The sequence below is a fragment of the Amblyomma americanum genome, chromosome 5, assembly GCF_052857255.1.
Source record: "Amblyomma americanum isolate KBUSLIRL-KWMA chromosome 5, ASM5285725v1, whole genome shotgun sequence".
Classification (NCBI taxonomy): domain Eukaryota; kingdom Metazoa; phylum Arthropoda; class Arachnida; order Ixodida; family Ixodidae; genus Amblyomma; species Amblyomma americanum.
In genome coordinates this window covers 208920696-208934787 of record NC_135501.1, presented here as the reverse complement: position 1 = coordinate 208934787, position 14092 = coordinate 208920696, and the positions used below count along the sequence as shown (strand labels likewise).

Sequence of the window (14092 nt, the reverse complement as noted above, 5' to 3'; positions counted from 1 at the left end):
TGACCTTCAGACGTAATGCAGGCGTTTCTGAGTAAACTTCTAGACGCGTGCGTTGTTATGGCGTAGAGGCAGAGCATCCGCCTCGCGTGCAAGAGCACCGGGGCTCGAATCCCGGTGCCACGCAATTCTCCACCGGGTTTAAAAAAAACTCATGTCGATGGAATTGGTGTAGGAACGCCTTATTGTAGACAGTAGCCACATGCAGTGCCTGGGCCGTCGGCCTGGCTTGGCTGCGCGCCCGCGAGAGGCTCGCAGCGGCTGGCACGCCTCTCGGGCGTCTCGTGCTCGTGTCGGTATTCACCTGGCTGGAATAAAGCTGTCCGGTTGGCGTCAACAGACCGGTGACACCGAGCTAGAGGGCGACGTCGAAGCTTTCGTACGCTGTGTGAGGACAACCCTTCCCATCAAGCAGCCCTGCCTGGAGTGGCTGAGAGAGTCCCAAAAATCAGATCAGGTGACCTTGTATCTCCGAGAACTCTGCAAGAAAAACTCTCCTTCCAGACTGGATTTGCCCCTTGCGGTCAGGCCTTTCTACGAGCATCGTGGCCAACTCGACGTAGAGGACGGTCTGCTACTCTACGCAGCCCGGGTGGTTGTCCCACTCACGTGCAGGAACGAAAGTTAGCGTCTTCTACACGAAGGCCACTTCGGCATTACGAAGACGCAAGCTCGCGTCAAGGACACCGTTTGGTGGCCTACAGTGGCCAAAGACATCGCAACCACGATAAAACATTGTCCAGAATGTGTCAAGACGTCCAGCAACCGAAAAATGCCCCTTCGAAGCACCGAGTTTCCTTCAACACCATGGGAGAGAGTTGCAATGGGCCTGTTCAATAGCCAATGGTGGTTAATCGTTGCTGAGTATTATTCCAGATATCCGGAACTGACTCGTCTAGAGAAGCTATCATAGAGTACAGTGGTCAATCACTGCAGATCAGTTTTCGCCCGGCATGACATTCCAGAGGTGGTGGTATCCGATAATGGTTCGCAGTTCTCGTCCTCTGACTTCGCTAACTTTGCTCAAGAATGCGGGTTCAAACACGTCACATCAAGCCCACAATACCCTCAGAACAACGTACTCGCTGAGGCTGCGGTGAAAATAATCCAAACTTCAATGAAGACACATACCTGACCCTCTTGTGCTACAGGTCAACTCCATTGAAAAATGGCTACAGCCCCTCTGAACTATTGATGGGGAGGCGGTTGCGGACAAAGATTCTTCTGACTCGCTGAAGGCTTGCTCCCCATTTGCCAGACGCCACTAAACTTTGGAATTTTGAAACCTAATACCGCGAACGATGCAGGAGTCTTTGCGTAACACTAGTGTTTCAGAGTCGGGGGTTTTTAGCACAGCGGAGAAGTACTAGGGCACACATGCAGTGGCCCCGCCTCTCCACTGCGCAAGAAGGGTCCGGTAAACCGGTATACGTCCATGGTAGTACCTCTCCGCTAGGCTAAAAGCATTTATTCAGATCAGATGTGTGCCTTAAGTTAAAAAAAAAATGTTTATGGTCCTGGTTTGGCATGGGCAGCGGTGGTACAGTCTTCTGCGAGATGGAAAAACGCCAGTGTGCTGTATTGTGCAATATCGGCGCATGTTAAGAACCCCAGGTGGTTTAAATTAATCCGGAGCCCTCCACTACGGCGTCCCTCGTAGCCCATGTCTCGCTTCCGGACATTAAACACCACAATAATTCTGCGAGATGGTACATAACATGGGAGGAGGAGGTGGCGAAACTGTCATCTCGACAACTGCAAAAGTGTATCGCATACTGCAGAAGTGTCAAATCGCGTGATCACGCAGTAATAATCACTTCGTCAAATTAAGATGGAGCAGCAAATGCGTCATCGCTCTGTGAACGCACGAGACATGCACCTGTTTTGATCACCATCTTCTGACGTCACAGCCCGCTTAAAACGAAATTCTTGGCGAAAAAAAAAAAAGGCATGGGCGTATCGTCCCCACAGCTGTATTCCTTAAGACCCTGTGCGCACCGCTAGCAAAAGAAAAGAACTTGGAAATATGAGGCCACGAAGATTCACACTGGATTAGCGGAAACTGTAGCTCCAACTTATTTTACCTGCAACACCGTGTTCCCCCACTTATAGATCCCAGTGAGCCAGAGGTGAAAGCGGGTTCTGTAGCATCCCTTCGTATATCTGGCTGTGAATTCTCCGTTTCATACATCAAGTGAAAGGTACGGAAATAGTCCGCATGAAAAAACAGAGGCGTGTTACACCACGCTTGTTTTGCGGCCGAGTGGTCTAAAGCATGAGAAAGCGACAACGTGTCGTCGGTAATAAGAGCCCATTTAGTCAAGCTCATGGGAACCGTATCACGTAATAAGCCTGCAGGTTTTGGCTGACCACAAAGAACGCAGTACTTTTTGATCGAGGCAAGAGCGCTAGCTCTGACAGCGTTGCACCCGATGTATGAAACAGTGTAGACACGAACGTTCAGCCTGATTCAAGCAAGCCAGCAGTGGTATTGCGGGAACACCTCAGCTTTGCCCGCCACAGGAGCACGTTTAGTGGTTCCTAGGCAAACTTCATGTCTCATGTTATAAAACGTAGGTATGCACGTGCTCTACGTCCAATAAATGTACTCCGTACTAGATTGCAGAAGCCCACGCATAGGCCGAAGTCCTGTATTACCGTTTCTGTGCGAAATGGACAAGGCGCCCGGAGCCGCTGGTCTTTGCAAGCAATAGAGTTTCAATATAATCAAACGGCCTTACAGCGCTTACAGCAACTCGCTCCTTTCGGCAAGCCGCCACCCTCCCGGAGGCACGTGAGGGCATACACCTAGCACAGCGCATGCGCAGTAGGCACGCCATGCTACGGTGAGACGCCAACCCTCGGTTTATTTTTCGCTTCCGTTCAGGGTGGCGGCTGGGTGCACATGTGGGGCGACGAAGAGCTGACGCAGCACGCGGGATGGAGACGTGTTCTTCACATCGTGTCCCCAGTATTCCAAAGAAAAAAAAATGCCCTCTCTTTTGTTTTACCGCCTGTCAACGTAAGGCAAAACAGCTTTTTACGAGAAGTGCTTAGCATTTAATATGGAGGGCGATATTAGGAAATTCCAGCGCCTCGTAACTGCACAGCAACGTTGCACTGCGATGTTCACCGCTAGATGTGTGTGCGAGCGACGTCCACAACAGTGTGCCAGTGCAGAATTACGTTGTGTTTTTTTATTTATTTATTGCACGATCCTCATCATATTTACCATGAAAGTGTGCTTTCTTATATAGAGCTCAAATATGCAAATAGAGTTTGTATATCTCAACTAGAATATGATTGATCGTTGGTCTCTTCGTCACAGGCCGCTTGCCAAGAAAATGTTTATAAATTATTAGAAATATTTACAGAATTACATCACTCAATATGAACTTAATGCGTTGATGCCGTTTTTACACCTTCATCACTGAAAATACGTATTGGTAAATAAATCTACGAATAAAACGTTAAAAGAAAAGGCGGTAATTTAGGAAAGCAAATAATTACATTTTGCGCATAGCACAAAAGCCAGTAAAAAATAGCCTCGCCGCACAGCTCTACTCCCCCCGAATAAACTGATAACAAGCGCATTTAAATTGCCCCAGGCAAATCAGAGAAAAAGCCCGTGAGGCAGAAACAGTACGTGTAAACTCACAGAGATCAAGACCAAGTCTGGGTGCACTTGCTGAGTAGCAGGAAATCGTGTCGCGGGAAAACGGCTGTAGCGCTGGCTGCGCTGCTCTCATGCCATCTTGAAAGGTGCCAAACGAAAGGCCGTGAAAAAAGCTTTCAAACGAGAGCAAAACGGCAGCGGTTGAAGAGCGGCTTCGGAATTACGATCGGTTTCGTTCACTATCAAGATGTTTTTTTTTTTTGTACTCGTTTCGAGCGTGGATATTTTGCGGAGATACAGTTTTAAGTATATTCAGTAAAAAAAAAAAAAGCTCTTTATTTCTAATTGGCTTCGCGATTTTCTGCCATCTCAAGACCCGCATACCCCTCAAAAACTCCCTATTATTCGTGCCGAAAACAGCCAGAGAGAATGGGGCCTGAGTGACAGTGTGCTGCTGCTGGTGTATACACAAGCACAGCCGCCGAGGTCACTTCCCCGGCGCCAGCTCTTTGGTGGTTGTCCTGCAAAGCTTAAAACTTCCGGCTGACGCCGACGGTGTTGTCGAACAGCCTCGGGTGGGGGAATGTGCCCCGCTGGTCGAGCATGAAGTAGAACCAGTGGCCCTTGATCTTCAGTGTGATGTAGCTGGACTTGCGCAGCCGCGACTGGAGGCAGCTGATGTGCTCCAGCGGAACCTCGAGGCCGCGCACATTTCGGAAGGGCGCATACGTCTGCACCCACACCCGCTGGCCGCCTTTCAGCAGCACGATGGAGCGCACGCTGCGAAGGACGAACAGCGAGCTTCCCGCCACCACCAGGCTGCCTGCAGCGCAACGCCAACGTTGTCTCAGACGCGGCCATAAGAGAATCCTCGCACGTGGGCGTTATGAAACGAAGCGTTAATTTAATTAGTCGAAAATTCGTCAACACATGTCACTCGCTCAATTTTTATGCAGAAACTGTTTAATTTAGGCATAAGGCCGACACTTCCCGACAGCTATTACGCGTGTTCCGGACAAGTCATTCCCACCTTCCTCCCTTCCCTTACGGCGCGGTTCGTGTGTCCACTGAGATATGTGAGACAATCACTGCGCCAATTCCTTTCCTCAAAGTAGTAGTAGTAGTAGTAAGTGGTTTTGTTAAAATAATAATAAAAACGAAGGAAAAGATTTTTGCTAACCCCGGCATCTGTCATCGATACTGATGCACCTGAGCTGGGGCAGCGGAAATAAAGGATAGCAGGCGGAATGGAGAAATGAAATGAAAGAGGTGAGGGGACAGGAAGAGAGGATAGGGGGGAGAGGTAACATATACAAACTATTTACACAATAAGAAATGTGTCCAGGCTGTTCGCGTGATCAGTTCATGATGGAGCATTTCCTCAAAAGCCAATTTTCATTTTTCTGCTACCTCTAAGGTTGCATGCGTGTGTTGAATGGTGCCGATCTGTTTTCTCAAGGAACGTTGCGTCCTTTAATCGACACCGAAGTGCTGCCACTCTAGAGGGCGTTTTGTGATCAGCAGGAAATTATTAAAAGACTATACTGGCGCAGTTGGTTTCCATAGCTCTAGAAACTGACGCCGCAAGGAACTAACATCCAAGACTGCATTGCAAAGAGCACATCAAATTTCGCCAAACCGGCGAACGTATGACAGAAAAATGCGGCATATGTCATGTGAGGCTGCATATGCGTTTATGCGTGATACCTAAAGCTGGGCCAGTGAAAAACATTACTCGAGCGAAGCGTTACACTCAATCAGCGCTTAAATGGCAGAATATATTTACTGCCGTAAATAAGCACGGCAGATATATGTCGTACGCAAGTGCATATGACTTACTGTCCTCATGCTACCCAATTGCTTTTTGCACAATGCTGGTTTTTTTATGCATGATAATGGAATCAGTACGCTTTTAAGACATCTTCCATTGATTTTTGACCTTTTAACACACGTACGAGACACGCCTGCAATATAGCGCTCTTTTCTGTTTGCTGAATCAGTTGCTTTCCTCTGCTATTACTATCATCACTTGCATATGTTCCGGCCCGGATTCTAGTACCACCATTACTGCACGTTATTCCTCGATAGCGTAGCGGGGCAGAAGTGTGAGACCAAGTTGATAAGTAATACTTGACTTCATGTGATACTTAGAAATTAAACTGCTCTCTGGAACGGAAACAAAAAAAAAAAAGCTAAGGATTGAGTTCTGTTCACAGGCAGTGTTTCCGTTTCATTCCAGCCTAGGAGTTCGACAGCCATCAATTTCAAAAAGAATGCACAAACTCACCGACTGTAGTGCACAGAGCTACCAGGCCATAACGGTACCGGTCGGTTGTGAGCCGCTCGCGGAGGAACTCTAGCAGTCCACCCACTCTTCCACTCCTTTTCACATCCGGAGGAACACCCTCGCTGGGATCAGTCACCGCGTAACAGTAGTGGGCCATGTACGACCAGAGGAAAAGCTGCACTACGGTAAACATCCTGAGCGACGCGAACACACCGAAGTTGTCGAACCGGTAGACTTCCGTGTGCTTTGCAACGTTTGTATCTACTTCGAAAGGCAAACGCGCCGATGGTTGCTGGGCACTTTGCGCCGACGAACTGCCTGAGCGAGCCGCCGGTGTCGACCACTGGCCGTTCTTGGCCAGCAAACCGAGTCGTGCTGCTCTGAAGCGGACCGCACTCACGGAGAGAGATCCGAGCCCTCGGCAAAACATGGCTAAGCGCCCGCACACTGCGTACCTTCCTTCGTTGCCAGAAATGCTTTAGCGCAGTGGCGCTCTAGAAAATGCAATCAAATCCACCACGTGTGCCTTTGATTTCAGTCACGCACGTGCATCCACGGCGAGCCTGAATGCACACCTCAAATGCCTGAAGGACGCCGCCATTGCAATCGTATCATAGGCTTGATACGGATTGGCTTGACTGCTGTTGGCCGCGCAGCGGGGGTGGTCGGTTTCTTTAAAACTGAAACTGGAAAATTGTTCAGTCTCACCGTCTCACGCTTTGGTTCAGCCTGAAAGTTTCATACATCGAGGAAGGAAAGAACTCAGGAGAGGCGGTTACGTCACATTTTTTGAAGCCGGTTCCCTCTTACGCCTCCCTCCCCCCACCCCCCCACTTGGACGCTGCTTGCGCATGCGCAGCCGACAATGCAGCAGACGACGCCGCTGTGCCGGTGCCCCGACTCCCAGTAGTCCTTGCAAAAACGCGTGACTTCCAGCACACTTTCTGGCTTGCAGCTTGCGCAGCTCGGATAGCGAGGGCCTCTCCCGAGTTTTCCTTCCTTCTTGGGTTCATACGTTATTTCCTTCCTCCATGCATACGTTGTACCAGAACATGGCAATTAAGTACCTTATTTTTCCTCATTATTTGTCTTCATTCTGATACCAGCCGGAGCTGAGCAGCACGGTCTCCCACTGCTCGGAATTTAGGAGCTGAATTAGGTCCATTAAAAAAGTTTTTCACCACCACTACGACCGCCACGTATACCTCAAAGCATGACAAGTGCCCACTGACCCAGGGATCCAGTCATGCGCCTTTCCTTTCCTCAACGTCAACGGTCTAAACCTTCTGCTGGTTTTAAGAAACGGAAAGACGCATAACTGTGGATGCCGCCGCCGCCTACTCACAGCGCGAATGAGGTGGCCACTGCTCGCGTTCTTCATCGGTTTCTGCAGCGCGTCTCACGCGCTTCCGTTCCCTGTTGGCGGTGCTGGCGTTCTTCCTCAGTTTCACTTGGCCGGGCTCCACACAGACCGACCCCTGAAACCTGGGGAGTGCGACAAGTGCCTACGCACTAAGCTCAGCTAACCGTGTTCAGCGAAATCGTCCCGAATCATGCTTCTCTTTTTGCGTGGCTGAGTTTTGGCGGGAAGCGTTTCTCTAGCTTTGACGGTGTCTACACCCTGCAGTGATGCCGAGCTTCTGTTGCGCTTACGGGTGCAACAACCGAGGAGGCAGTGGGGAAAGGTTTTTCGTCATTCCGTCCGGAAAAAATTAATGTGGATTAGCCCAGCTCATCCAGGAAATACGAAGCGAAAGATGTCGCCGTTCACTGTGTTCATTGACGTTGGCGTTGGCGTTGACTATTTTCTAGACGGCGATGGGTTTGAGGAAAGGAAGGGCGCATAACTGGCTCCCGGGATATGCGGACGCTTCATTCGTGCTTTGATACATGTGGCGGTGGTGAGAGAGAGATGTGGCCTTAATGCATTAGCGCTGACAGCGTTGTGGCTGACATGCGGCACTGCACCAGTAGCTAAGCCGCAGCGTTCATTTGGTGATCAATCTCTCGCGATCAACCATTAACTGCATGCCACCTATCAGGGTGGCAGGGAAGGCGCGCTGCCTATCCAGTGTGCGGAACGCAAGCAAAGCAGGCTTTTGCGGTTGGACACCAACGCCACGTACATGAAAGCGATATTTAGGTCTCCACTGACCTACGGAGCGGGTTGCGCGCCTTTTCTTTCGTGAAAATGAACGGCCTCTACAAAGTTTTCAACGCCCATAAACTCTATGAACGCCGTCGGCTCACTTGTTTGTTTGGTTTATGTGGAAAGGAAATGGCACAGTAACCATCTCACATATCTCGGTGGACACCCGAACCGCGCTGTAACAACACCCTCTGGACTATTCAAGGCCCTTCCATGGGGACCGTGACGTCACGCCAGTGGTCCCCGGCACCCCGGCCGCTGCTTTCGGTCGCTTGTCGTTCGCGTTGAATCTGTCGTGGCTGCTTGTTAGAATGACACCCAGGTGCGCGTCTGTTGCAAGGTTTTTGCATTCGGTAATTATTTAGCGAGTTTGACTAATGCACTCGGGTATTTTTTTTTTCGCTCCATTGAGGCATGCACCGCAACGATCTAAGGCGGCTTTTTAGACTTGTTAACAGCGTTCTGAAAAAGTCGCAAATGCATTTGTACAAATGGGTTTATTGACAGGAAGGGTTGGAAGCGACCTATTTCATTTCTTGCTTAACGTCTTCATTTTTCTGTCCGCAGCTTTTTTTTGCGCGGCACTTTGAATTTGATCATTTCGCATTCTGCAAAAGTTGTTCAAAGCAACGTTTGTTGCGGCACGCACTACATGCCACACGAGTGTCTCTGGTGTGTGACCATTCTCGCAGGTTTCCAAGGCAACATCTCGCAGAAATGAAATGGCAGTGGAGCTAACAATTGCATGTTGGTTGCTAGATGCAAGGAATGCGTTTCCATTTTCGCCCGTGGTGAGCTTTTCAACAACAAGCGTCGTAACCAGCACCATGTGCACAGTGCATGGCTGTGGGAACTTCAACCCGCCTCTGGAGAGGTTTGCAATCGTTTTGCAAGATTCAACTTCTATATTCATATCTTCCAGAATGAGTGCGCTGCGGCAAAATGCACAGGGAAGTTTCTTTAGGGCTGCATAGGCACAGTAGCCAGCTATGTAGGTAACAACTTCCATGTCATGCTTTGGGCTTGAGATTTCTTCCTCGGAAATCAACACTGAAAAGTTGTGCGGTGGCACTTCTTCGTCGCTCTCGCTGTTGTTGTCTGGCTCGGGAAGCATCAGCAGCTTTTGTAATCGAATTTTTTTTTCGGACTCCAAAAGCTGCCGCACAGAAACATGGTACTGCGCCCCAGCAAGCTGCCGGTAGCGACCGAAACGGTCTTCAAGGGTGTCCGTTTGGAACTTTCCTAGCAGAACATACTTCAATTTTAGTTCCTCTAGGCAGTACCGCGAAAGCTCAATAAGCGAGTAGCACGTCAGTCTCAAAGCAGAGTGGGTTTCTTTTGTCATGCAGCCACTGGTCATATTAACACTGCGCCAAGCGTCCAGCCAGTCTACGATACCATTCAAGAATATTATCTGTTGATCAGAGATTGAACTGATTGGATATTGAAGGGGGTCATTCAGACGGCGACCTTTGGAAGGTATCTTTACGTTCACTATTTTCCACCATGTTGCTATGATGTTAATGAAGAGAGCTGTTGAGCTGGAATTCATAATTTTCAGAGCCTCGCCCCGCATTTCAAGTGCGTTTGAGACAAATGGGTTAATGACGTCTAACGCCAACTTTACATTCTGTCTCTCCATGGGAGTTGGATAAACGGCTTTGGAATTTAACTTGTAGCCGAGCTTTAGAAGCGATGTCTTTTCCTATGCATATAGCTGCCGCACGGCACCAAATGCTGCAGCTTTCATTCTGGGAGGCCCATCGGGCAGTACTCCAGAAAGACTCATTTCAGGAAAGTATAAACATGTTCCTTGGTTCTTCTGATTTATCCAATTGTTCCGGATGCATTTAAGTACGTGCACAGTGTCAACGACATAAAAAAGGGGGCGGCTTTTGTCGGCTGGGTGGGGATACACAATGCTTACTTCTCGGTTCTCAGAGAAAAGCGACATCATCTTTCGATTTAGTGAGTTGTTGTCGGTGATTACAGCTATCACCTTAAGGCCCAATGATTCCATTTCTAATATTATCCTCTTGCAATAATCATGCAGGATTTCAGAGTTCATTTTAGCCACTGGAAGAATATGAATAACGTCCTTGTTAGCTGACAGGAGCGACTGTATCATGAAAACGTGGGCAGTTGTGGCTGCTTCTTGTGAATTCGCTGACGATCCTACTATGCTGCCTCCTTTATAATCAAAGTATGGCTTGATGTGGATTTCATCAATCATTAGAGTCACTGTCTTTTCGTGCGACTCCATGAACTTCACTCTTTCGCGGATGTAGGACAGAAAGTGGGCTTCGTTTTGTTCTTTCATTGGGTCACCTCCATGTTTCGAGCAAACGCGGCGCAAAGTAGAAGGATGAGGCAATGTCAACATTGACGCTGATCTCGCGAAGTTATAAGCATGGGGAGAAATTGAGTGCAGAATGCTGGAAAAAACTAAAGTATCAGCACTGTAGCGACGAATGGGTCCAGCGAGAGTGAGAGTGATTTGCTCATGTAGCAACCGAATCAAGGCACTTAGTTCTTTCGTTGCGTCACTCTCTTCGGTTAGTTCATTCAGCAAGGAGCCGATATGCTGCAACACTGTCGTAGTTTTAGATGCAGTAGTTTCTTCTGATGTTTCAGTCATGTGCTTTTCTAGCTGCTCAAGCAGTACCGACAACGTACTAGTGTCACGCACGGCTTCTGGAATTGCCCCTCCACAGGGTAAGGAATTCAGCTTGATCATGCCTGCTGACACTGAAAGTGAGAGGTCAGCAAATACGGTGACGGAAAATCTAACATGTGGTGAAGGATTTTCCTCGATGCGTAGAAACATCACACAGCGACTGTTGACACTGATGGTCCAGAAATCACTGTTGCCAATACCAGAAAGTTTGTGTTTGAGGTCTTGAAATGATGCTATCGCAATTCTTTGCTCTTCGTCTTTCTTTGTCTCCATCGAGCTCTTGATGGCTTTGCCCAAGGCATCGTCTTCCATTCGAGCTCTTTTCGAGGCTGGAGATTCGCGTCGAGTGTGGTTCGTGCTCAAGTAAGCAGGGCAGTTCGGAAAAATAGATGGTACTGCATCGGACACTAGATGAACCCTCTCAATCTCAACTGTCAGAGTCTTTCCTGATGCTGCATCGAAGTGTGATAGCTTCCTGATGAGGTCATTCTCTTGAAAGTGAAGTTCACAAACCTGCGCAATGTATGAAAAATATGTAGTCGCTTATTGTCGGTATATGGACACACTATTTCATAATTAGCCTAGTATTAAGCAGTTCAGCTCAGTACTGCATATTTCTGTTCATTATTCTTGCCCTGCCCTAGCCAAATTGCAATAAAACTACCAGTATTTTCTCATCAAACATTATTTAAGATTTTTCTGACCTATTGATCGAGCACGCGGGACATGCAGGATACGGCATAAACTTCAGTTACTCACCTTAGAATGTACGCTGGGTGTGAAATCCTTCCGTGGGATGGCTCTAATCCACGACTCTCTTCGACTTGCATCCTTGGGAAACGCGAAAACACGCACCTTGGGACCAGTGTCATAGTTTCCGCGACATCCAGGGACACAACACCGTCCCATGTTGCGCCACGTGAAGCGTTTGCGTCTGCTTAACGCCACATTCTTGTTTCAAGCACTGGTGATGCTGTCACACTTCAATATTTTGCACGTACACATACACACACACACAAATGTATGCACACGAATGCAAGCACCCTTGAGCACGGCAAAAAAAAACCCGAAAATAACGTCAGCGAAGAGCGATGCAGCACCAAACCTAACCGACAGAGTAGACAGGGACGACTGAAAAGCTTGGACTTGCTCAAATTTTTTTTTTTTTTTTTGGCTGGAACCTGTCGCTCCGGAATGTTCGGAATGTGCGGGGGCGCTCGTCGAAGACGGTGTTGGCCCGTCGGAGAACAGGACCACTAGCGTGACGTAGACTGCCGGGGAGAGGAGGACGTGAGCAGGCCTTGTAAAGTCGAGAAGGTGTTGGCTGTAAAGGAACGGATAAACGAGGGAGGGAAAGAAGAAAGAGAAAACTGAGAATCGAACGCTCGAGTTTGAGGAATTAAAGGCACGGCGCTGCGCAGCGGCGGAACACCTGTTACTAGCCACCGTAGCTCGGTGCTACTAGTGGCGCATGCGCAGTAGTGACTAGCGAGCGAGAGAGAGAGAGAAATATCTGCGGCGAGGTGCGCGTTGTGACGTCATGTGCCTCCTCGGGGCACCGCTACGGCGAAATCGCAAGTTCGCGGCCTGTAAAGTTTTCGCTTTAAAAGCAACGCGGCTCGCCGAAAGGTTTGACTGCATATGATCGGCCGGGAAAACTTTGATGATCAATATGCTGGATCTGCGTGTTTGAGATGTGTGTGGCCGCTCCTCAGTTGTCAGTTGCGTTTTTTTTTTTTCAGAGGATTTGGTGTGAAGAGCGCGCGCGATCTGCAGTGTTTTTTTTTTATTCGAGAAGTGTGCCATGAGGCATAAGTTGAAAAAGGAAGGGGGGGGGGGGGGAAGGAATGCACGGGATTGAAAGTTAAAAGAAGGAGTGAAGAACCGTTGCGCTGAGGTAGTCGCAGAGGTTGCTAATGAAACGGTTGTCCATTGTCCACTTCACGTAGTCACTTTCGCGGTTCCACCGCAGGCCCACCTCCCTGAGGAGCCGTTTTCTGATAGCAGCCGTCGCTGGGCACGTCCACAACAAGTGCCGCACATCACAAATGTCCGGTGCAGCGCTACAGTGAGGACACCTGTCAGGTGCTGGCAGATCTTTGGCACGCCACCAATGACGGACAGATGGTGTCAGAGCCGCCCCTGCCCGAATCCGGCGCACGGATACCTCCTCCTGCCGAGTAAGACTACGGGGGAGAGGGTGCGAACACGGAGGAATTAGAGCGCGTGTTCGCTGGCGCAGAACTTCGGAATCGGAAACATGGGACAGGAACGGATCTGGGGGAAGAGGGGAAGGTGGCGGATCGTCTGATGTATGAAGATGAGTCATAGCATCCGCTTGAATGTTATGTGGATCCTGAGCATGGCCGCGAATCCAGTGTATGCGCACAGGACATGGATACTTTGCGCAGAGCACATGAATAGATTGCGAAATCTGGAACGTCCGTCGAACAGCCTTAAGCTGTTTAAGGGCGGCGCGAGAGTCGGTGTAAATGTGAACTGTATTGAATGTTGGAACGAGCGGAAGGGAAGCAATGGCATTATAAATGGCTTGAAGTTCAAGTGCCAGGGGAGTGCACGTATCCGCAGTATACGTCGCGCGAGATTTGAGATGCGGATGAGATGGACTATACACAGCAGTAACTCCCCTCTCTGCAGAATGTGATGCATCCGTGTATAATATGCACCCTTCAGGCAGATACGCTGCTGATACCGACGGGGAAACAGTGGGGCGATTGTCAGTGAGCTGACAATAGGACCACAGTGGAAGTGTCTTTAAACGATGAAGTTTGAGAGACTGTTTCCGAGCTCTATTTGCCACCCGTTGGTCGATGATTTCACTGAGTGTATTAAGTTGGGCGAACTCCTGTAGCACAGATATGGGTGTTAAACGAGGCAGATATGTTATGACGCGCATAGCCTCACGATTGATAGCTTCAAGGGAGTCCCACTGTCCGCGGGTGAGACGTTGAAATGGTGCCTGATATACTATCCGTGGCTGAAGGATAGAGCGCACAAGCTGGCGGGCCGTATGAGCACGTGCACCACCAGAGCGCATAGCTATGCGACGAATCAAACCTAGAGTAGCGTGAGCCGATTTACGGGTGGCTGTCAGCCACGGGGTGCCAGTCCCAGATGTATGGAGGAGAAGACCAAGAATGCGAACACCTTCTACCTGAGGAATCAGAGAATTATGTACCGTAAAATTTAAAGGGGGAGCTTTCCGTAAGCCGGCTTTATTTCCAATTCGAATGAAACATGATTTAGTAGGAGAGAGTGTTAGACCCAGAGGTGGGAGGCGAGATGTCAATACATCCAGCGCGTGTTGAAGGACCGACTGATGAATAGACGCATCTGGATGACGGC

General features: G+C 49.2%; 1 protein-coding gene across 1 annotated transcript; it reads right to left on the bottom strand.

Annotated features, from left to right (window-relative positions):
• Positions 1–3921: 3921 nt before the first annotated feature.
• Positions 3922–6521, bottom strand: LOC144133546 (transmembrane protein 223). Its single transcript, XM_077666717.1, has 2 exons — positions 5901–6521; positions 3922–4436 (listed from the first exon to the last, which is right to left on the bottom strand). Exons 1-2 carry the CDS (start codon positions 6328–6330, stop codon positions 4144–4146), a joined length of 723 nt encoding a protein of 240 aa, XP_077522843.1. The 5' UTR covers positions 6331–6521; the 3' UTR covers positions 3922–4143.
• Positions 6522–14092: the final 7571 nt, after the last annotated feature.